This window comes from Mustela lutreola, chromosome 12 (genome assembly GCF_030435805.1).
Source record: "Mustela lutreola isolate mMusLut2 chromosome 12, mMusLut2.pri, whole genome shotgun sequence".
Taxonomy (NCBI): Eukaryota; Metazoa; Chordata; class Mammalia; order Carnivora; family Mustelidae; genus Mustela; species Mustela lutreola.
Genome location: NC_081301.1, coordinates 317,316 through 341,339, shown reverse-complemented (window position 1 = coordinate 341,339; position 24,024 = coordinate 317,316). Strand labels below are relative to the sequence as shown.

At 53.9% G+C, this 24,024-nt stretch overlaps 1 protein-coding gene across 6 annotated transcripts in view; it reads left to right on the top strand.

The window, feature by feature from the left end:
* EHMT1 (euchromatic histone lysine methyltransferase 1) overlaps window positions 1-24,024 on the top strand; it is a 136,067-nt gene that overhangs the window by 55,110 nt on the left and 56,933 nt on the right. For 4 of the 6 annotated variants that reach the window (XM_059142026.1, XM_059142025.1, XM_059142023.1 and 1 more), the window contains exons 2-4: window positions 10,401-10,467; window positions 16,643-17,199; window positions 23,342-23,522. In XM_059142026.1, coding sequence (XP_058998009.1) covers window positions 10,401-10,467; window positions 16,643-17,199; window positions 23,342-23,522 — 805 coding nt within the window. The remainder of the gene's footprint in view (window positions 1-10,400; window positions 10,468-16,642; window positions 17,200-23,341; window positions 23,523-24,024) is intronic. The other 2 variants (XM_059142024.1, XM_059142027.1) reach the window with 2 other exon arrangements.

Sequence of the window (24,024 nt, the reverse complement as noted above, 5' to 3'; positions counted from 1 at the left end):
CTGAGACCGGGCAGCAGTGGACGGCTTTTTTCCGGTCCTTGAACCTGGGGCCTCAGCTGGAGCACTTGGCCATTGGGGGTGGTGTGTCATCTGAAGGCTTGTTCACGTGCAGTTCTGGTGGTCGGTACTGGGCACGTGCACCACTGGCTGGAATGCCCACAGGCGGCCACGGGCATGGCATGTGTGTGACCTGGCCTCAGACACCACACAGCCCACTGTAGCCGGAGTCTCAGCTCCAGGCTGTCACAAAGGCCCATCTTGTTAAAGGTGAGGGAGCACAGCCCACCTCTCATGGAGAAACGTCAGCGTCCCCCGTGGGAGAGGTGCTGCAGCCTGGTGTGCGGTCGGTTCGGCGCTCTGGAAGACCGCAGGGGCCAGGAGAGCTCTCCGTCAGGGAATGGGAGCGCAGGGCGCCGTCGGCGGCCTCCTTTGCGGGGAGGCCAATTAAGGGTTAAGCGGCAGATGGGAAAGGAATCTGTTCCGGTATTTCACAGCCCCTTAAATGTAATTTTGGGGCTACTTTGGGTAGTAATTGTCTTTTCCAAATTTAGGAACTAACTCCTTTTGCTGCCAAAGGAAAGAAACAAAAAGACAAAAGGAGGAGAAGGAGATCTCTCAGATAGTGAAAGGATTCTTTCTCTTCCTTCCCACCCTTTTGATGATCAGCCAGTGAAACTGGTCTGTGGAAAGCAGTTGAAAATTAGGGGTGGGCAGGTAGCGCTCCGCATCTCCCAAGTTTCCTGAGAAGAATCAACCCGTCTTTGGGAACCTGTCTGGTGGCGGAAGCGTGTCGGTGCTCATGCTGTTCTGGAGAAGACGCCGTCCCGGGTCCGGATCTCGGGCGGGGACCTGAAGCAGAGAGGAGCGGTGGCAGGTTGGAGCTGGCGTTCTCCGGCTGGGCCAGCGCGCCGTCTCCAGCCACGTCTCCAGCCACGGGGAGCGAAGGCCTGGTGTCTGCGCTGCCCCGGGGAGGCTTCCGGCGGCCTCCCGTGCTGGCGTCTCTGAGCCCGGGAGTGGTGCGCTCTTTGTCGGGGGAGAAAGGCCTCTCCGTGCACAATCTCCTCGCTGTGGAATGGAAAAGCCAGGCCACCTGTGGAATTGTAGAGATAAGTCCAGCAAGCACGTACTTAAAGTGAAGATAGTGTTTCGAGAGGTTTTTTCCTTCGGTTTTCTTAGTGTTTTGCCATTGTTGGTCATCTTCATAGCTCTGGTAGATAATATATGAAAGCTGGCGCCTCCCCCCCACCCTTGCCAAATACCAAGGTCAGGTGCTTTGAGGATGCATAGAGGAGGTGGCCGTTGCACGGGAGGACATGGCCTTTATCCCCCCGCATAGCAGGGGCCACTCTCGGGCCTGACCCTCTCGGGCCCTCTCCGGCCCTCTCGGGCAACATGCTGGTCAGTGTCTCAAATTCTGAAACGGCTTTGACTCCTTTCGAACTTAAGGGGTGTGTGCATGTGTGTGTGTAGCCGTTAAAGAGTTAACCTTCTCAGGGCACTTGGGGGGCTCAGATGGTTAAGCATCTGCCTTGGCTCAGGTCATGATCTCAGGGTTCTGGGATTGAGCCCTGCATCAGGCTCCTTGCTTGGCAGAGAGCCTGCTTCTCCTTCTGCCTCTGCCTCTCTCTCTATCTCATGAATAAATAAATAAAATCTTCAAAAAAAAAAAAAAAAGAGTTAACCATCTCAACATTGGTGCTCAAAGTAGGAGTTCTGAGCGACATACGCATGGAGGCAGAGCGGCGGGAGCTGATGAAGGCTGCGGCGGCCCGGGTGGGGGGCCTCGAAAGTGCTCATGCTGCCGGGGCCGGGAGAGCCCCTTCTGATCCCAGGATGAGTGCACAGCACTGGCTCCGTGTGCACCTAGCAGGGTTTGGGGCCTGTGCACCAGGGTGTCTTGACCTTGGCATTTGTATTTGTGTGGGGGACCTCTGTGTTAGGGAACCGACTGTCGTGAAGTGTGTGTGCACATCAGCTCCTTTCGCTGGCCTGGCCTGTGTGCGCCTGCCTTGGGACTGGTCTGTTGTCACCACCTGTGGGACTGTCCTGTGGACCCCCACACCTGATCGGCTGGGAGGGCGCCTGCCGCGCTTCCGCGGTCCAGGCTTGGCCCCTGCCGCCTGCTGGCTGCGCGGAGGCGCGATAGGGAAATCGGGGCCACTTAGGAAGGGTTTGCCCAGAATTATCACTGTTGTCCCTGGCCTGTCCCTGGGATCGTGCACACTGTTCGTCTGACCTGACCCGAGGTAGCTGGCCCTGGATGAGGTGAGCTGCGCCTGGGCTGGTGCTGGGGCCTTGGCCCTTGGCCCTTGTCCAGTGTGGCCTGGGTGTCACTGCCATGTCTTCAGTTTAAGTTGATAACATTATTTAGTCTTATGGGCTTGTCTTTGAATAATTTTAATATGGATCATCCAAAACTTTATCCAGCCCTTACTTCTCTTTAAATTTTAGGAACCTTGTAAGGAGTGATGTCAGAGTTTCTGGGACTATCTTTCCCCAGCAGTCATTGTTTATTTATTTATATAAACGGGAAAAAATCAGTGGTGTGGTAGAAGCTGACGGGGCAGGTACGTGGGAGGCTGAGCCTCAGGAAAGTGTGTGTGGAGCCTCTTGCGCAGGGTGTGCGGCGTGGCCCTGGGGACGCTCCTCACCGCGCCCGAGGCTCTTCTCCGGTGCGCGGGGCCTTGAGGAGGCTCTCGGTGGGGGGGTGGGGGCGCCGGAGTCAGACACACGTCGGGTCTCGTAATGCAGGTTCTACACAAAATCTTACCCTTCGTAATTTATACTGTATGAGTAGCAGAACCTATTTTTTTAAAGGTGTCTGAAATCAAATACAGTAAAGTTGAACTTCGCTGGGTTATGACGAATTGCATTTGATGTGGCCATTTCATGTCCACTGACGAAGGAGAAACCCTCAGAGCAGAGCCTTTCTGAGTGGTGGAGCACAGGTCTGTCCCGAGAAGAAAACGCATTCGATTTAACGTGTCGCAGAGCAGTGCCTTTATTTTACCTACAGATTGTTATTGAAGTTGTAGATGATTGGTACAGGTTTGTTTTATGATTACGTTAAAACAGTTTTTAAAAAAAATTTAATTTATTTGAGAGAGCACCAGCGGGGGAAGGGGAATGGACAGGGGGAGGGCCAGAGGGAGGAGGAGACGCAGACTCCCCGCCGAGCCCGGAGCCTGAGGCCCGGCTCCATCCCAGGACCCTGAGATCAGGACCTGAGCTGAAGGCAGAGCTGAAGGCAGACGCTTCACCGACCGCGGCTTCCACCCCCCACCCCGCGCCCCGTGATTACATCTGAAGGGAGGGACACACACAGACAGTGACGGTGCTGTACAAACTTAGGAAAGGTGCTTTTGTGTTAATCCTCAAGAAAGCCTGACTGAAACCTAGATTATGTCCACGCACATCCCCATGTGCTGTAAAGATGCCAGGGCCGTCTCCTGTCCTGTGTTGCTAAAGAGTCTGTGACGCGACCAGACCAGAGCGGACGCGGCCACATTAGTGCTCACGTGAAGAGCAGACACTGCTTTCATAGGCTTTGCATCTTAGCATTTCCCCTTCCCCCAAGCCTCTTGTTCTTATTGACTTAAAAAACAAAACACGTAGGGCGCCCTGGGTGGCTCAGTGGGTTAAGCTCAGAGTCCTGGGATCGAGTCCCGCATCGGGCTCTCTGCTCAGCGGGGAACCTGCTTCCTCCTCTCTCTGCCTGCCTCTCTGCCTACTTGTGATCTCTGCCTGTCAAATAAATAAATTTAAAATCTTTTAAAAAAACAAACAAAAAAAACTCCAAAAAACAACGAAGTGCTTTTCCTGGGAAGTGTTCTGTGCAGGGTCCTGTAGTTCGACTTGGCTCGTTGCCTGACTGGGCCGTAGCTGCTGCCGCATTCTGTCCCGTAGGGGCTCTCGTTCTGGATGTGAGGTAGATGGTTGGGAGTTGGTGGCCTTCGTCACAGCTGCACTCCTGTGCACACACGCTGGACCTGTCCTATACCCTTGAGGTGGGCAGGGTCCAGGTCAAGGCCTGGAGGGGCCTTGCTGCCGCGGGCATTTGGTGAGAGTGTCAGAGTGGGGTTAAATGGGTGAGGGTATCTGAAGGCCCTGGAATAAGACTTTGTAATGTCTCTAGGTTTTTTCTCTGTATTTTATTTTCCTCTGTGTTCTGTGCTCGTTGAAGAAATTGTTTCATTAATAATAACCTATTATTAATCAATTATTAATTAATCTTATTATTAATAATAATGATCCTATTAGGAATAGGATTTCAACAGGCAGAGAACACTGCCTTTTAAAAATGTCAGCAAAATAAATAAATAAAACTTTTTTAACAAATGGGGTCCCTGGGTGGCTCAGTCGGTTAAGTGTCTGACTCTTGATTTTGGCTCAGGTCATGATCTCCGGGTCATGAGGTTGAGCCCCGCACTGGGCTCTGTGCTGAGCGTGGAGCCTGCTTTTAAGATTCTCTCTCTCTTTTCCTCTTCCCCCACCCCCACCGCTCATGCTTGCTCTCTTTCTCTGTCTCTCAAAAAAAAAAAAAAAAAAGAAAAGAAAAGAATAAAAAGGTCAACATTACCACTTCAGAATTATAGAAACCTCGACTCCCATCTTTTGTTGACTCTTAAGGACGCAGTGCAGGGTTGCTCAGTTCAGCAAGGAAAACACACAGGGCGCGCAGGTGCGTTCAGGTAAACACGCTTCCACTAGAAACATGGTTTGTCACACACCTGAACTTCCGGTGTACCTGGGTGTGCGCGGCTCGGGCTGTCTGCAGTGCCGGCCTCCTTGGTTGCTGGATGTGCACTTGGCCAAGTGAGCCTGGCAGGGTCAGGTTCTGCTTCACCCCCAGGACACGTTTCCCCTAGGTTTTTGTGTGTTTCATAATCTCCCAACTCGCATTTACGGAAAAATCTTCATCCACGTCAGTTCTTCAGTGCGTGGGGTTTGCATTCAAAAGAGCAGAATATCTTTTTCTAGAAGGTCACATCTAACTCCAGCACCACAGGGGCATGGCGTGTGGGCTCCGTTATTCCGTTCCGCCTTTCCAGGAAGACTTGCTCCGTGGCTGCTGTCACAAGCCGTTCTGATCATGTGCTGGACAGGCTTGGTACAGCGCCTCCCCTGCCCACAGCGGCGGTTGGGCCTGTGGCCATCACAGCACTCTTCTGATTGGGGATTTGTTACGGTGCGAGCCTGTCCAGGCAAGGGAAGGGACTGTTAGCACTGGCAGTTGTGAGGCCCAGACTCCCTCTTTGGCTTCGCTGCAGGTCCCCGAGCAGCCTCTGTGAGGCAAGATGGGGATGGAAGGGAGTGCTGGGCGAGAGTGCACCCTGAGGGCCTTCTCTTCCTCCGGCTCCCTGCTCCTCCCTCCCCTGCCCTGCGTCCTCAGTGGAGGTGCAGATAAGGCAGAGATGTGGATGTTTTTTCCTAGGCTGTTACTCTTGTCCACGGCCTGGCATGTGGGTTGGTGCTTATCAGATTCCTGAATGCAGTGAAAGAGATCCAGAACAGAAGAGTGGATAGTTCTGGCATTTGAGAGTGTGTTACGTAGTGATCTTTAAACAGAGTGTTTTGGGAGAAGAAGTCATGAAACTTCATTTCATGGCAGGGATGTGTGGCTGACAGTGGGGACAGGAGACAGCTGGTCTATAGGTGCATTCGTGAATGTTCTGGGGAGGCTTGCTCCGTTGTGCTGGCCCTGGGTGCATCTTGGGACAGTGAGTGCCTGGGGGTGTGGAGGTGGCTTTTTTTTTTTTTTTAAATTTAAGATTTAATTAATTAATTAATTAATTTGACAGAGATCGCAAGTAGGCAGAGAGGCAGGCAGAGAGGAGGCAGGCAGGCTCCCCGCCGAGCAGAGAGCCCAATGCGGGGCTCGATCCCAAGACCCTGAGATCATGACCTGAGATCATGACCTGAGATGAAGGCAGAGGCTTAACCCACTGAGCCCCCCAGGCACCCCCGGAGGTGGGTTTAAGCCTCTGACGCAGGAAGCTTGGTGTGCTTGGTGTGGCATTGGCTTCGAGGCCAAGTGAAATTCCTGTTTAGGACCCCCAGAAGGCTCTTGTTTGTATGGGTTCTATCTACTGGTGTTTACCAAAAAAGAAATTAGAACTGAAGCTTAAAAAAAAATACTTAGAAATAACAAAAGTAAGCATGTAACATGCTGTTTACATGTTAGGGTAAATAATTTCTGTGAAAAGTAACTATTTTCTTAAACAACCACCTCAGAAGAGTGGCATTGCTTTACAGGTTGGTCTGTCCATGTCTGGCTCTGACGGAAGGGGTGTGTTGCAGTATTTGGTTGCAATATATGAAGAAGGTCTGGCCTCACATAGACATGCGTTTTGAGCCTTTTAGATAATTCCAGATGCTTTGGTATACTGTGCTAGGACCTGACAGGGCAAAGCGGCGCCGATGGCCTCCCTTCCTGTGAGGGTTCAGCCCATGCCCTGCCTTGCATCTTCACGCCGCTCCCCCGCCCCCCACGTGTGTCTAAAGATCAGGTGCTGCTCATTGGGGAAACACCGGCTCGCGGAGTTGTGGAGAACTTCCAGACGTTGACACGTTTCATTATGCGATATCAGACATCGGACCCCCTCATAACCTTGCCCGCGGCATCACAAGTCTGTAGGTGTTGGGCAGCTGTCAAGCTCACGGAGGCAGACACACGTTTACCAGAATTCCCATTTCCACTCAGAACCCAGAATTTTGACACTGGCAACATACCGTTGGTTTTCTTTGAGGTCACAGGCTCACTGGGTTTATTTTGAGGAAGTGTTTGGCAGATGCCCAGTCTGTGTAGCCATAGCTCTGGCCCCCAGAACTCTGGCCGGTTCTTCCAAATGCAGATTCCCCGTGAGTGACACAACCCAGCCCCTGTGCCAGGCCTTTCCTGGACTGCTGCTTGCTTACCTTTCTTCTGCTGCTTTCAGGAGAAGGCTGGTGGGGAGGTCGCTAATCCCACTGCTTCACCAGGGGCATTCTCAGGTGAAGGTGGCTTTACCTGAGTGCCCAGCGTTGAAGGATCACCGAGACGTTTAATTTGGTGCCATCATCTTGACTCCTGCTAAGGTGCCCCAGGAAGCGCAGTGAAAGAGGCAAGTGGGGTTCTGGTAGTAAATAGAGCTTTGACCTCTTGGACCTCTGGAAGGGTCTTGGGACCCCAGAGAACTGTTTGAGAGTGGGTGCGGGCCGGAGGTGGTTGGGATGCAGCTGTGTTGGGCTAGGAGATGGGTCCAGGCCTGAGCACTCTGGGCCTTGCCCTGGATTGCTGTGGGAGGTCAGTGGGGCCCTGGGGTCAGATGCGATGGCCCCCTGCCCCCCTTGCTGAGAGGCATGGCCAAGACCAGGCCCTGGGAGGGATAGGCTCAGGTCACGTGCTACTGATAAGCTTTGAGGGCAGGCAAGTAATGGGGGGGCAGGTGAGGCAGGGCAGGAGAGGGTTTTCCTGGGTCCACATGCAGGGGGCTCAAGGGCTCGGCTCTGTGGGGCGTCCCAAGAGCCCGTCCCCTGGGCTCCGCCAGTGCTGCCGTAGCTTCTCATCTCTCCGTACTCTGTAAACCCGATTCCTTGTAAACTCTCCTTCTTTTATTTTTTATTATTATTATTATTTTTTTAAGATTTATTTATGTCAGGGACGCCTGGGTAGCTCAGTTGGTTAAGCAGCTGCCTTCGGCTCAGGTCATGATCCCAGCATCCTGGGATCGAGTCCCACATTGGGCTCCTTGCTCAGCGGGGAGCCTGCTTCTCCCTCTGCCTCTGCCTGCCATTCTGTCTGCCTGTGCTCGCTCGCTCTCTCCCCCTCTCTCTGATAAATAAATAAAATCTTTAAAAAATATATATTAAAAAAAAAAAAAAAGGTTTATTTATGTCAGAGAGAGAATGCATGAGAAGGGGAGGGGAAGCAGAGCCAGCCCAGCTCCGTCTCCCGACCCAGGGGCTCAGTTTCTAGAACCTGAGATCATGACCTGAACGAAAACCAAGAGCTGGACGCTCAACCAGCTAAGCCACCAGACGCCCCTAGACTATCCTGCTTGTAAATGCTGGGAGCTGACTGAAGATGGGAACTTGTGCAGCACAGCTCTGTGGAGCCGTCTCAGTAGCGCTTCCCTGGTGACCCCAGCTCGGCATCCGCCCAGCACCCCGCCCAGTACCCCGGCAGTGTGCGCACCAGCCCAGGCGTGGCCTGCTGGGGTGTCCTTGCTTCTGGGCCCTTGCCAGCCCGGAGCTTTAGCTGTCAGGCTGCTCTGCGCTCCCTCCCCCACTACCGAGTTCCTAGAGCTAAAGCCAGTACCCTGACCTCATGTGCCGTTAGACTCAGGCCACCCACCTTGTGCTGGCAGCATTTCCTCAGCCCCAACCCCGAGCTGCAGAGTGGCAGGACTTGAAGTCTCTGCAGAAGTTCTGTTTGGTTCTGCTGTTGCCAGGACAGGATTTTGGTACTGGTTTGGGCTACGTGTTCCACCTTCAACCCTCTCTTGGTCTGCTGTCAATTTGATAAGTTGTTAGCCCTTTGAAATGGTGATGAAGACCGTGTTCCTTCTTGCTAGTACACGTAGGCTCCGTGCACAGAGAGCATCTGGACTTGGGAGGGTTTTGTTCTTTCTGGTCTGGTTGTGGGCTGAGCTCCCTTTGGACTTCTGGGTGTGCTCGCTGGCCGTACTCTGCTCTGCTCTCCTCGCTCACCATCCTCTGCCCATGCAGCAGAAGCTGGCTGGCTGTGTATCTCGGCTGCCGCAGAGAATCCCCCCAGGCATACAGCTGGGCGGGAAGCAGACATGGAAGTGGACCCAGTGGCCTTTCTTACTGGGGCCTCTTAGGCCCCACGTGCTCATCAGTTCCTTTTGTGTGCCGCACATCGCCGACATTTTGGGGCTGTGTCAGAGAACAGGACAGGCCTCTCTTGTGGGACCCAGAGTTTGTATGTTGGTGGGGCGGGCACACAGGCTGGGTGGCATGTCTTGGAGGGGGGCACCAAGCAGGCAACAGGGCAGGGCCCAGGAGAGGCTGTCTGATAAGGCCATTGGCCTGTTGAGAGGCTGCAGGGTCCAGGGGCTGGCGTCTGGGGTCAGAGTGGGGAAGGTGGAGCAGAGGCTGGGCCCTGTGGCTTTGCTGCCAACAGTGAAGCCTTGTTTCCCCTTAGTGACCTGGGAAGACCCTGGGGCTTAGGGAGGGCTGCCTCCAAGTCTGATCCCTTCGAGGAAATCTTCCCCATCTCTGGGAGGAAGTCTCAGCCCCTGGACTTTTCTTTGCTGTGACGCTGTGACTTCTGGCTTCCTGTGGCAGGAGTGGCTAAGAGGGGGATTACAGGAGGGGGTCTGCCTTTGAAAGGGGGTTCACTTTGGAAGCCACCAGTGGGGCCACATGTGACGCTCTAGGGAAAGGTGGGAAGGCCTCGGGACGAGCTGGGCCATGCTTGTTGCCTGTCTTGTCCTGTGTACCCGGGGAGATGCAGCTCTGTTCAGGACCTGCAGGTGGGAGCCTCCTGGAAGCGCTGAGATAGGAGAGGCTTCCTGGGACTGGAGGCTGTTGTGCGACCTTGGGGTGGTTTGGTGGTCCCGAGTGACCGGGTAGGGCAGTGCCCCGCTCTTGGGTCCCACGCTTGGCCCCACATTCAGTGAAATCAGCAGGGAGCTCACGGTTCTGTAGGAATGTTCTGAGAATGTGTTGTGGTATCTTTTGGAGAATACATTCCAGATGTTAGGTGCTACAGGAGTTGTGCCCTTAGAGTCTGAAACTCTTCAGTGGGGAGCCTGGAGGGTCTGCATCCTGCCCCTTCTCCTTCCCCATGGTCTCATGGTGACGACTGCTGCCGCACGGGAGGGACCCATTCAGGAATGTTTTGTGTGTTTACAGTCACTTCTCCAGCCAGATTCTAAGCCTCCCAAAGGCAAGAAGTTTTAAAAAACAATTCCAAGACCTTTCATAATTTATGCCTCCGTGTAGTAGAGCAAATACTTAATGATTCACGTATTTACTGAATTTTCTTGGTTTATCTATTTATGCAGTTTTTTTTGGAGGTTGACATTTGAAATCCTTTGATGAATTCTTGTCAGCGGCAGAATGCACTTTGATATAATTTGTAGCATTCCTGTAACAACCAAAACATTTGAGGTTTCTAGTTATGTAAGTAATGCATGAACGTGTTCCTTTTCTTAAACAACCATCTCCAAAAATACAGTTAGGTCAAAGTTTGCTCGGGCTGGTCTCAGAGTGTCATTCCTCCTCCTGGAGGTGACTGTTATCTGCCGGCTTGGACACCCCCTAGCCCTCTGGTTGTCTGATAGTGAGTCTTTACCTGGATCCAGACACGAAGTCCATCTCAAGAAATCCTGGCGGAGAATTGCATAGTCTGCCTGCAGGTGAACCCAGGCTGATGGCTGTTTCTTCTTTAGCAGGCAGTTCCGGCGAAGGGGGAGACGAAGCAGGATTGCTGCATGAAAACAGAGCTGCTGAGGGAAGGTAAGGGTGCAGTTTGCTCCTGCAGGAGAAGTGGCCGGAGGACCTGTCGCTCTGGCGTCCCCTCACCCGTCCCTGGCTCCTGACATCCTTGCTTCCAGCCAGGTCGCTGTATGGCTTCCCACCTCCGTTGCCAGATGGACACAAAGGCACACACATGACATCCGCTAGAGAAGGGGACTGTTCCCAGAAAGTGAAAAACAGACACCTGGTAGGCCCTTGTCATAAGTGCACCCGGAAAACTCGGAGCGAGAAGGGCCATGTGGGTGTTTATGGCAGCTTCATTCCCATTGCTCCCAGCTGAGCCACTCAGGTGCCCGTCCCGGGCTTCCAGCCCCTGCGCACCCGGTGGGTGGGGCGCAGCAGGCCCGAAGAGGGAGTGGCCACGTCGCACAGCAACACAGTTGACGCTGAGCCCGTTTTGCTGAGTGAAGGGGGGCGGACCCACAGGCCACGTGCTTGGTGACTCCATTAGTATGACATTTTGGACAAGGTAAAAGCAGAGGCAAAGCAGCAGATTTGCAGGGAGGTGCAGGGAGGTGCAGGGGGGTTGCAGAGGGCCAGACCTGTGAGGGGCTGCGGTGGGAGGCATTCTGTTCTGTCAGGGCTGTGGAACACACCGTGACACGTGAGTCCCACTGCGTACATACGAGACACGTGGGGGCCGCTGAGAAGTTCATTTTGGAGAGCTGCGTTTGGCCTGGGCACCATGAGGTCGATGGCGCAGGAGTGGTGCCGACACCGGGCTTCGCTTGGCCGTGTCTGTCTGGGGAGATGGGCAAGCAGCCCTGGGCTGCCACGTGGCCGCAGGAGCTGAGCAGGTGAGCCGCGCCCCATCCCATCCTCTGGCCAGCTCCCGGGAAGGATGGTGCAGGAGGAGCCTGCCAAGGTCACGGGACTGTCCTCCTTCCTGACCTTGGGTGCTGTTCCTAGCACTGTGGGTATGCTGGCTGCACGCCCAGCGATGTGTGATTCTGTCTCTCTTCTTCCAAGGAGGGGGAGCGAGCTGGGTGCACTGCCGGGATGAGGTCACCCCGGCTGTCAGACACAGCCTTCCTCTGAGGACACAGGGACGATGGTGTGCAGGTGGTGCTGGCCACGGCCACGGCCACCAAGACCACTGTGTGCATCAGCAGGAGAGATCAGGGCTGCGATCTGATGGGTACAGAGCTGGGGCCCGTCTCCCCAGGCCCTGCAGGTCAACCTGCAGTGTCCCGGCACGGACCTGTGTGTCTTGGCAGATATCAGCCTCTGAGTCCCTGGATGCAGCCCCTCTCGGCCTAGTGGTAGGACGGGGCCTGCCGTGCAGCCCATGCCAGTAGCCGCTCTTCTGTGCCTTTCCTGAGCTGTAGTGTGGCCGCCCAGCATGATTGTTGTCGCCCCTCTCTGCATCCTGGGCGGTATAGGAGCTGCCAGCATACCTTTTCACGTCTCCATAGTCACCTTCTCGCGTGACCACCACTTACACATCCAGGGGCCACTTGGGTGAAGGCAGAGCACGGGCACTCCAGCAGCCCGGGCCATAGGGCAGGACTGTCCCTGGAAGTGCGTGACTTGGTGCACGAACAGGCTTGTTATGGAAATACTTCCGATCCCAGTAGAGTTCTGGGGACTCCTGGGAGCAGGGCGGGTCCGGCGACGCAGTGCCTGCTGTGCTTTCTGAGACTTTCTGCACCCCGTTCCCTCCCTGTCGAGGATCCTGAGCTCAGCTCTGACCCAGCCAGGCACTTTCTGGGTGGATTGTGGGGCCTCTGGGTACCTCATCCAGCCACCAGCTTCCCTGTGCTTCGCCCCCTGGCCAGCTCTGGGGGGTGCCCTTCCCAGAGCTGCCCTCCACACAGCCACTTACACCTTCCTCTGCCTCCAGGGACACCTGGGGCGCTTAGGGGCTTAAGCCTCTGTCTTCAGCTCAGGTCATGATCCCTGGGTCCTGGGATCGAGTCCCGCATTGGGCTCCCTACTCGGTGGGCATCCTGCTTCTCCCTCTGCCACTCCCCCTGCTTGTGTTCCGTCTCTCGCTGTGTCTTTCTCTGCCACATAAATAAATGAATGAATTAATAAATCTTTAAAAAGAGAGAGAGGACCTGCCTCGGGGTTTCTGCCTGGTGCTGTGCTACCCCCCGCTGCTGGAGGTGTTCTCGTCCAAGGACATCTGTAGTCTCCTGCTTTTCTCCCTCCCCATCTCCCCAGCTCCCCCCGCCCCTGCACCTTTTCTCATGGAAGCTGCGGATAAATCAACTTTCCGCTCTGACACACTGCCCCGAGCCACGGCCTTGACCCTGCCTTCTGAGGAACCCTGGGACCACACCTTTTATCCTCACACCGGCAGCGCGGGAGTCCTGCCCTCCACGGCCTGCCAGCACTTGTGATGCCTGTCCCTTCCACAGTGGCTGTGCCAGGGGGTGCGAAGTGCTGTCCCGTTGTAGTTCGGATGTGCGTTTTCCACATGATTAGTTGAGCATTTCTTCATGTGCTTATTATTATTAGCCCTTTGTGTATTTTTGGAAATGTGTAGTTTAGATCCTTTGCCTGCTTTTCAAATTGGTTATTGATTTTTATTGTTGAATCGTCAGACACATGTTCCTCATCAGATGTGTAACTTGCAAGCGTTTTCTCCCAGTCCATGGCTTGGCTTTTCAGTTGTTTGACAGTGTCCTTTGAAGCACAGAAGTTTCTAAATATTTTTAAGATTTATTTATCTGCGAGAGCGCACACGTGAGCACAGGCAGGGGGAGCAGCTGGCAGAAGGAGCAGCAGGCACCCCCTGAGCAGGGAGCCTGACGTGGGGCTCGATCCTAGGACCCCAAGATCATGACCCGAGCTGAAAGCAGACACTTCGCGGACTGGGCCCTCCCAGGCGCCCTGTATGATTAGACTTAAACTGCTGAACTGTGCTGCGAAGCCCCTGCACCACTCGGCATCACAGCAACTGTGTACGGCGGACCTCCTGTCCTCGTCCGAGGGTTTAACCACCCCCTTCGGCGGGCATCAGGTGGCATCGCCGTGCTGGCCAGATTTGCTGTTTCACTTTTGAGAAATTTTTAATCTTGACGAAGTCTGATTTGTCACTTTCCTTTTTGGGGTTGTGCTTTGCTGTCAAGAACCATGTGCCTCGCCTAGCCCTAGATCCTAAAGATTTCTTCATTTCTTTTATTTTTCCTCTCCAAGTTACATAGTTTTACATTTTGCATTTACCTTTTGCTCTCCATTTTGAGTTAGTTTTATAGATTCATTTCTTTTTTTTAATTAAATATATTTTTTTAATTTTACACAGAGAAAGAGAGAGAGTGGGGGGGGCAGAGGGAGAAGGAGACTCCCTGCTGAGCAGGGAGACCTATGCGGGGCTTAATCCCAGGACCCTGGGATCCTGACCTGACCTGAAAGCAGACGCGTAATCGATCGAGCCACCCAGGTTCCCTATGGATTCATTTCTATAATCAGTCTTTCAAAACTCAGTCATTGGTTCCTGCAGTTTGTAGATTACTTTGGATTTTCTACAGTGGGTCACGTCAGTGACAAGTAAATTTTGCTGCTTCTTTCTGACCTGAATGCCCTTTGTCACGTTTTCTTGCTTGTTTGATGGCTCTGGCCAGAGCCTTCAGAAGAATGGATATTAGTAGCAATGGCCGATGGCCACAGTTGAGGCCTCTGAGATGAAGAGTGCTGTTCCCTTCTCTAGCCCGCCTCTCACAGCAAGCTGACCCTGCGCGGGCCGGGTGGGTCTCCCGTTCTCCGTGGTACCTGCTGGGCAGCCTGCAAGCTGGCTCCGCTTTGATCCCACAGGCTAGGGGCTCGGTCCCACCAGGCCCCAGTCCCAAGTCAGAGTCCCTGGGCACACGAGGGCCTGGCTGTGAACTGGAGGTTCCCACAGCCCCCTCCTTGAGTTCATGGAACTCAGGGAACCACAGACGCGCTGTCGCTGGTCTATTACAGAGGGCACGAGTCGGGAGCGGCCCAGATGTGTGGATGAGCCTCCAGGGGTCTTGGTGAGGCCCAGATGTGTGGAACCCAGCTTCAGAGGTTCAGAACCAGCAGGACCAGGCACGGCTGCGGAAATCTGCCTTCTAGCCGGCAGTCCGTGCCCTGCCCCCTTGGGCTGCTGTCCTAGACCCTGCCGTGCCCAGTGGGTACCCCAGCCCGCCTTGTGGTGGTGCTGTGGAGAGGCCTGTGGCATCCTCCTCTGATGCAGGGAGACTGTTTCCCTGTGCCTTTACTATTCTTTTCCATGATTCACTTTGCCGTTTGGGAAAATCTGTTTTTCGCTTTATGTTTTAGAACAAAGTGGTGGAGTTCGTCATATACCGACGGAGTTGTGATCGGCCGTCACTGAACTTGCAGACCCAGTGAGAGGCAGTTTGACGCTTCAGATTTGTCACCCCATTTAGGGCCATGTTTTCATTTAAAATCTTTTTCTTCACAGAGGCCTTGAGTAGTCTGGTCTAAAATTTTGTATTCTTTATAGTTTTTCCTGCTTTTGCAAATAGTGTTTTTCTCTTCTCTTATTTTCTAGTTAATACCGGTGCAGGAAGATGCCCTTGAGTTTTGTAGCTTGAGTTTGAAGTCAGCAGTCTCACTGCACTCTTATGTGTTAATTGCTAATGGACTGCATTTTTAAAGTACATAATGGTGTTGGGTACAGAGGCTGGAGTTCTTCCTTTGTCTCCAGTGCTTCTCATTTCTGCGTTCCCGCTTGTGCCTGACGGTACATCTGTTTTTGTGTAAGATCCTTGTGGTGTTCCTGGTCTCACACGGAGTTCACTTCTTTCTTTCTTTTCAAGATTTTATTCGTAGATTATTTGAGAGAGAGGGAGAGCGAGCTAGCGTGCGTGTGCGTGTGAGTAGGGGGAGGGGCTGAGGAGAGAGAGAAAAACTTAAGCAGACTCCGTGCTGAGCACAGAGCCAGACTCTGGGCTGATCTCGTGACCCTGACATCCTGACCTGAGCCAAAACCAAGAGTTGGACACTTAACCCACTGAGCTACCCAGGTGCCCTGAAATTCACTCATTTCTGAATTAAGTATATGCTTTCTGCAGATCTTGGTGTAAGGCTTTTGTTTACTCTGTCCAAGTAAGGTCCTGCCTATTCTGTCTTGCTTAGGGCTTTTAAAAGAAAAACAATCCTTAATTAATAACTGTGTGTTCATTTAGAAAGTATTAGAAAGTGTCTGCTGCATTAGAAAGTATTAGGAAGTATCTGCTGTACTCATATTGTGTCCCAGGCCCTGTTTCTGTCTCGGGGTGCAGAGCGGACAGACGAAAGTCTTGCAGACCTCACACTCTGTGGCAGAGGAGCGGACGGCTAATACCATAACGTGGGGTCTCCTGTGGGTTTCATAGAGTGAAGCGTGGAGTCTTGAAGGCGCCTGAAGCGCTTTCTGCATCCAGGGGTGTGTGATCATGAGTTTTCTGCTTTTGCCTTTGTCGGTGAGGTTGGATATATGCGTCCATCTTCTGACGCAAAATGCCCTTGCTTATCACTGGTCCTGGACAAAGTCTGTTGAGTTGTCCTGGGAGACCAAGCTTTTATGGAGCATAAAAGTTTTTACTTGTGAAGCTGCTTCTGAGGCCTTGCTTTCTGTCTAAATCATGCTCAGTTTTATTTTACAGTCATGTGTTTGTTCCCGGTAGATAGGCAAATCTGTGTAATGGGTTTGAGATCTTGCTGTCTTTTAAAAAATGAATTTACCCAACAAATGGGGAGTCTATCCTGTGCTTCTGGTTTTAGACTGTGTCCCCCAAGGCAGGACTACAGGGCCTGGCTGCACCTCGCACACGGGGTAGACAGGTAGCTGGCCTGTCTGAGCTGAGGGCCGATGCCCCTGTTCAGGGTTTGGCCTTCTCCAAACGTTAACCAATTACTTGTCAAAATTAGTGTCTAAGACATCATTTTAATATTATTATTTATTTTTTTTAAATGTTTATTTTTAGGTAAGTTCTACATCCAGCATGGGGCTTGAACTCACAACCCTAAGATTAAGAGTTGCCGGCTTTTCGACCGAGCCACCCAGATGCCCCTAAGTCATCATTTTATATTTAATCTGTTTGAACTGAAGTCTACTTTGTGCATGAAATAAGATGGTTTTTCCTGGGACGGTTTCACGTACACCCCTCCAGGAAATGGTAACTGTCGGGTGGGCTGAGTCCTGACAGGGCGGTGACCCCGTCTCCTCTGTTCACAGAGCTCTCGATGGCCGCCGATGGAGGCTCAGCAGAGAAACAAGGAAGCGAGGCCCCTGTGGCTGCGGACAGCGAAGCCAACGGGTCCTGTGGAAAGAGCGAGGCTGGCAGTCACGTGACCGCAGCGCAGCACCCTCAGGAGAACGCGGTGGCCAGCCCCCAGGAAGGTACCAACAAACTAGCTCGAATAGCCGAAAACGGGGTTTCAGAAAGAGACAGTGAAGCCGGGAAGCAAAACCACATCAACACAGACGACTTCACACAGACTTCTGTCATCGGGAGCAATGGGTACTTCTTGAATAAGCCGCCCCTGCAGGAGCAGCCCGTGCGGATTACCAGCACTTTGGCTTCCTCGCTTCCTGGCCATGCTGCGAAAACCCTTCCCGGAGGTTCTGGCAAAGGGAGGACTCCCAGTGCTTTTTCTCAGGCGCCAGCCACAGCGCCGGCCAAGCTCGGAGAAGCAAGTAAAGAGACCGAGGACAAGAAGCCCGCAGCCGCTGCGGCCGACGTCAAGGTCCACAGGGCGCGGAAGACGATGCCGAAATCCGTCCTGGGCCCGGTAATGCGACCCCTGCCGGGACGGGGCTGCTCTCGTTTCCGTGCTCGCGTGCTCTCTGATCGCGGCGACCGCAGATGGACTCCGCGCGTGAAGGGCGGTGCTTGCCAGCAGGTGGTTGTCTTTGGGCCTGGGACGAGGAGGAGAGGCTGCTGACCGTTGCGGCGCGAGCGACACGCGGTCCACCCTCCCGGCGTCGCGCTGCTTCTGGGGGCCTGGCGTGTGCGCAGACACCTCTCCACCCCTGCTTCGGGCCTGGGCGCTTTCTGCCGCTCGGGGAGAAGAGCTCGGACTCTCAGGAAATAAGTAGCCGCGACATGGGTTAGGTTCTTGGTGTGACGGAAGGAAGGGACGAGGGACACACTGAGAACACGCCCAAGCCTCTGGTTTCATGCCAGGCCCATGGGCGGAGGGAACGGGTATTGAGAAGCCAGTATCCTGCTGGGGGAGGCGGCTCCTGCCATCAGCGCGTGTTCTGTGCCCCGGGGCCTGGCGCGTTTGGTCACACTGTCCACAGGCACGTTTGCCCTTCCAGTTCTCTGTCAGTCTGGCCGGGGGTGACTTCTAGGTCTTCAGAGGAGTTCCCTGGGGATTGCTCGTACCTGCGCTGCTGGTGCGTGTCCTAAAGCTCGTCTCACCGTGCGGCGTTAGGAGGTCACGGCGCGGTGTCCGTGCAGCCTTGTGGGGCTGCGCCAGCGGGCCTGTGCCCACGGGCCCCGTCTGTCTGAGACGCGGGTCGTTCCTCGGTTTGAGGGAAGTGCTTCGTGCGGCCTTTCTGTGGCGCTCTTGACGGGGACCTGGGCTGTGTGTTCCAGCTCGGGCTTCTTCTTCGGCACTTACGCCCTTGTTGTCGTTCTGTATGTGGAAGACTCCGCTTCCGGCGTTTCGGTCCCGATCTCTCTCCTAGAGCATCCCGTCTTGCCCTGCGCAAGACGCTCGCTGCTTCTCTCCGGGGTGCTCACCGTCTGGCTGTCCGTCCGCTGCGCTCCCCGTGGCTGCTGACCCGCCTGCTGCTGGGTGCCCGCAGCGGCCCTGGACGCCCGCATCTCTCCCTGTGGGCCTTGTCCCTCTTAGTCCGTCTGGCCCTGCCGTGGTTTCCATCTTTTGCAGTGCTCCTGTGCACGCTCCACAGCTTTAGAAAACCTTTTTAATAATGCGGAATTCACAGGAAGCTGCAGGATAGTACAGAGCAACCCCATGTAGCCCTCGCCTGGTCTCTTCACCTGGTCTCCCCCGGGCTGCATTTTGCATAGGGAGAGCCCTGTGCAGATTTCTGCGAACAGCAGCAGGGAACAGCTCCCTGGCCGCCTTCGTCCCCACCCACCGCGCCCGCCATCCGTTTCCCCATCTCCACAGCCGCGCCCTGTCCCGTGTTCTGTAGGAAGGTGGGGCCTGTGAGAGCGACCCCGTTCCCGTGGGACCGACCACACTGTGTCAGTGGGTCCTTTCCTTTTCCTGCTGAGGGGTTTCCTGGGGGGTCTGTGTCCCAGAACTGAACTGCTCCCAGGTTGAGGGGTGCTCGGGGCTTTTCCAGTCTGGGGCTGTTACATTAAAGTTGCTCTGGACATTTACTTGCAGGTTTTTCTTTAGGCAGAAATTTTCATTTCCCTGGGTTAGATATCCAGGAACATAATTGCAGGGTCATGTGTTAATTGGGTATTTAGCTTTTGTAAGTAACTGCCAATCCGGATTCCCAACAGGCTGCAGCATCTTACGATCCCAGAGGCAAGGTCTGAGCGGTCGGCTTTCTCACACCGCTGCTGGTATCCACTCGTTTTGATTTTAACTGCGGTGCCTCAGCGCGGTTTTCATTTGAACACACCTAATGGCCAGTGATGCTGAACATCTTTTCAGTGCTTACTTGCCATCGTATGTCCTTTTTCATGAAGTGTCTTTCTTACCTCTTGCCCATTTCACAGCTGCTTTGTGAGCTTTCAGAGTTCCGGGTATGAGCCCTTCGCCATGGACCCACTGGCCGACTTCTCTCTGTCGGTGGCTCGTCCTCACCCTCCCCGTAGGGTCTTTCCTGGAGGACAGCCGTCGCGTCCTGACCCCACATCAGAGTTTCTTCTTTCATGGCTCATGCTTTTGGTATCATGTCTACAAACTCTCCACCTAGCCCTGGGTCCCAAGACTTTTCTGTAATTTTTAAGGCAGTTTTTTATTTTTGTATAGGTTTATATTTTTATAAATATATGGTCTATTTTGAGTTAGTTTTTGTATTAGATAGCAGGTTTAGGGTAACATTCATTATTTTTGCCTGCCGTGTTTTGGCTCACCATTACCAAGTTTTAAAATGCAAGTCAGAAACTTTACATCGTTCGTCTATTTCTTTGAAATTATACTTTTATTCTGTTCTTGTTTCCAGGACTTTATTCTAATACACGCTTATTCTTGGGCATCTTTTATTGGCACTCTGTCGTAATCCTCTAAGGAAAGCAAAGCAATTTGGAATTTAACTTCAAGAAGTTCCTCTGACCGGTAGGCGTCTCTGGGTGTTACTGTGTGCCGCACCGAGTTGTTAGAGTTGCAGCAACGTGCCGTTGATCGACACACGTATCATTTGGGTCCGCTGTAGGGACAGAGGACAAGAGGGTGTTGAGACTTCAGAAATGATTTCCTGAAGCCCACCCCTGCCTACTGCACACCTGGGCACTTCATTTGCCCCTGGGGCCCCCCAGGAGGACGAAGGGCACAGTGACATAGCAACACATCAAGGCGGTGGGGTCCCTGAGGGCCCCTCTGATGTGCAGCCCCCTGGCTCCAGACCCGGCCTCTCCTGCCCTTGGAATTCCTGCGCCCCAGACCCAGTTCCATCTTGTTTGGTTTTCTTGGGAGACCTTGTTTTACTGAAAGTTGTGTTTTAAAATCAGTCATTCCAGTGACGAGTGTTACAGGCTTGTGATAATAAAACCATTTTGTTTGTAAGAGTTTAAGAATGAAGGTGTGTTCTTGCTGCAGGGCTGATGTCCCCTCGCAGTGTGGCGCCTGCTCTCACCTGGTGTTGGTCCTGTCAGAAAGCACGAGCACAGGGTGCAGCTCGCTCACGGGCAGAAAAAGTGGAAGCTTCTGGAAGGGAACCTTTTCCTCTTGCATTGAAATGTTTGTTACTGTGTCCTGTGCTGCAGACTGTCTAGTTCTACCTGGTTCGACCCTAGTTGAACTGCACAGACTTCTTGGGGCCTCGGCATGGTGGCCCTCCAGCCTTTTCCCTTTGTGTCCCTGACCCTGGCCTCCCTGTCCGCTTCCAGACGTGATTGCTGCCGCTGGTGTTCTGTAGGTGCTGGACAAAAGGTGTGGCCTTGTTCTTGGAGCCCTCAGCCTGCTTAGAGAGGTCGTTTTGAAATTGTGTGAGTCCTTGTTCGTTGCCACTGGAATTAAGTACCTGGTAGGGGACGTAGGCTGGGCTAAGAGAGCTCACATGGGCCTGGGAGGTGGCTCGGGGCCTGCCTCCTGGCTGGAGTGGGGAGCACGGAGCGCTGGGGGTGGGTAGGCCCAGCAAGGGCCAGACCCCCTGGGCCTCCAGCACCTTGGCCAGAGCAGCAGTGTGGCCCCCTCTCTCTGCGGCTTGGGCCACAGGTCCTCCATCTGTGTCGGGGGCTGGGGTTGGCTGGGGGCTCACGGCTCCATCACAGCAGTGGGTGCCCCTCCATGACGCTGGGTGCTGACGTCCTGCCTCCGCGGCAAGTAGCTGTGTCTTTCATCTTTTCTGCTATTATCAGAGAGTAGAGCCCTGACAGAGTCTAGAATCTTCACCCACGTTCAGCAGCTCTTGATTTTTTTTTTTTATTCAGATTTTCAGAATAATACCTTAAAGATTTTGTGTCCAGGTGAGAATTAGCCTCATATACTGTTTTCTCCTCAGGTTTGATTTTTGCCTCTCATTTGTGTTTACTGTAAAATCACCTTTTGCATTTGCTTATGAGAAGAGCTGCGGACGCCAAGAGTCTCTGTGGCCACAGTCTGTGGGGTGGCTCACAGAGACGGAAAGGGGCTCTAGCTCTCTCCTGGGTTCCAGCAGTGACTGCTTTAGGGACCACCTGATGTGTTTGAGAGAGACTGAAGACGTTTGCAGAGTTGACAACTTACACGTGAACTGTGCCCCGTGTGCCCAGGCAGTTCATTGTAAAGGTGGTGGGGAGGACGGGGGGTTGGGGGAAGAAGGAAGGGCGCTCCGGGGCTGGGCCACGTTCCCTGCCAGGCGACAGCTCAGCAACCAGATAGGGTTGCTGAGCCGAGTGTGGGTAGGTCCCCTGAGCTCTCGCCCCAAGAGCTGGCATCCAGGCCACCCTCCTAGGTAGGCTCACTTTGAAGGGCAGGGCTGTCAGACGCGTTCACCTTTGTGCAGCCGTCCTCCTGTCCGTCCCCAGAGCTCGTCCGTCTTCCCGGGCTGGACTCTGTCTCTGTAAACCCTGCGCCCGGCGCCCCCGCCACACGTCTGTGTCCGACTCCTCCGGCCTCCTGGGTGTCTCCGCTCACGACACACAACCGGTCCGTCCGCGCCGGGCTGACCGCACTCGGCACCGCGTCCTCCAGCTCCGCCCACGTGGCCGCGGGGCCGGGATCCCCTCTTTAAGGGGGAGTCACGGTCCGAGGTGTGGCCGGGCCGCGTCCTGCTCACCCGTGGGCCTGTCGGTAGCCGCTCGGGCCGCTCCGGTCCCTCGGCTGGCGACGCTGCTGTGAGCCGTCGGGCACGCAGCTCTCGGAGACCCGCCGCCGTTCGTGAGGTAAATGCCGCACCTGGGATTGCCGGATCCCACGAGTTTTGTGTTTAGCTTTTTGAGAAACGACCAAACTGTCTTCCATAGCGGCGGCACCATTTCACGGTCCCCCCCGCAGCACACCGTGGTTCTGGCTTCTGCACACCCTTTCCAACGTTTGTTGTTTTGAACTGAGGCGCAACCGGCAGTTCCCTGGGCTTGTCTTCTGTTGTTTTCGGAGTCGCCCTCCCGGTGTGTGAGGTGATGCCTCGTTACGGTTTTGATGCGCCTTTTCCTGACGACCAGTGATGCTGAGCGTCTTTTCGTGTGCGCAGCCCATGTCTTCTTCGGAGAAGTGTGTGTTCAGAGGCTTTTCCCAGTTTTTAATCAGGTTGCTTGTTCTGTTGTTGATTGGGGAAGTTCTTTATATATTCTGGATATTAATCCCTTATCAGATATGCAAATGACTGGCAAATATTTTCTTCCAATCCATAGGTTGCCTTTTCATTCTCTTGATTGTGTCCTTTGATGAACAGAAGTTTTCAGTTTTGATAAAGTCTAATTCGTCAGTTTTTGTTGTTCTTGTGTCCTGTCTAGAAATCATTGCCCAACTCAATGGCACGAAGCATTCCTCCTGCCTCCAAGAGTTCTGTGGTTCTGGATCTTTGATCCGTTCTGAGTCAGTATTTGTGCCCGGCGTCAGGCGAGGGTCCCCTGCATCTTCCATGCGTGGAGTCCCCCTTTGTTCGGCGCCGCTGACTGAAGGATGCCTGTTCTTTGCTGTTAAGTGCGCCTGCTGTGTGTGTGATGAGACTTGGTAACATGGAATTTGATATGAGGTCCGGCTCTCACGAGGATGTAGGTGATCTTAGAGATGCCGGCGGAGGGTTATGGTCAGTTGTGTCTAGCTGGTCGGGCGTGAAGGTGCTGCTAATGGGCACGAGGGGGTCAGCAGCCGTACTGCAGGCTGCTGGGGTCTCAGAAGGCCGAGACCGAAGACAGACCTAGGAGAGGGGTGAAACTGAGCAGGAGGTAACTTGAAAGTGGAGTCTGTTGTGGGGGAGGTGTTGCACGTGCAGCCGTGGAAATGACCATGGAAGCACTTTGTTGCTGATATTTTGACTTAAGGCAGCACTTACAAGTTTCTCCTGTAAGGGGCCAGGCGTGTGCTGTTTCAGGTTCATTGCCGCATTCGGTCCCTGGCGTCGTCAACGCTGGATTTAGCTTCTAGGTGGTGCCTGTGTCACCCGGGGCGTGGCCGGGCACGCGTGTAAGGCCGGGGGTGGCCCCGTGATGACGGGAAGCTTTCTACTCGGTCTCCTCTTGCTAATCTCCTCTCTTGGGCAAGGCAAGGTTTTGAGGAAAGGAGCTGCCTTCGGGGGCTGTTGTCTCCGTGACCACCTGCTCGTGTGTAATTACAGTTATTAATTGTCTTTGTTTTGAAGCACGCAGCCAGTAAGGATCCCAGAGAAGTTCGAGAAGCTCGAGACCATGAGGAGCCAAAAGAGGAGACCAACAAAACTCTTTCTGATTTTGGACGACAGCAGCTTTTACCCCCCTTCTCACCCCTTCATCAGTCACTACCTCAAAACCAGTGCTACGTGGCCACCGCAAAGTCACAGACAGGTAACAGGAGACCCAGCTGCGGTCTTGGCTCTCCGATGGCGCGTTACAGGCCTACACCTTGGGAGACAGGCCGTGTGTTGGCTGTCGGTGAGCGGTGGCGGAGTCATGGGCCCTCTGTGCTCACCCGGAGACTGCCGAGCGCGCCCAACCTCTGTTCTAGAAACGGGACTAAGCCCCGCATTGCTTTCTACGCTTGTTGTCAAACTCAGAATGAATATTGTTTTCATTAAGTCTTATTCCCTTGTTAACTGGGTAGAAAACTCGAGATTTGAGAACTTCCCACAGTTTATAAAATAAGTGCTGTGGAAGCACACAGTGTATCGTGGAGGCCTTTGAGTTAAGGTCGTGGAGAAGGCTGGTTCGGTTCTGTTACCAGCCGCTTCCCGTGGGTGCTTCTCGCTCTTCTGAGCTGGCTTCTGTTCAGGGTCAGTTGTGGGGACGGGTGAGCACTTGGCGTCTTGTTGGGGCCTTTGCAGGAGGTGGGGCTCGAGTGGTCCCACAG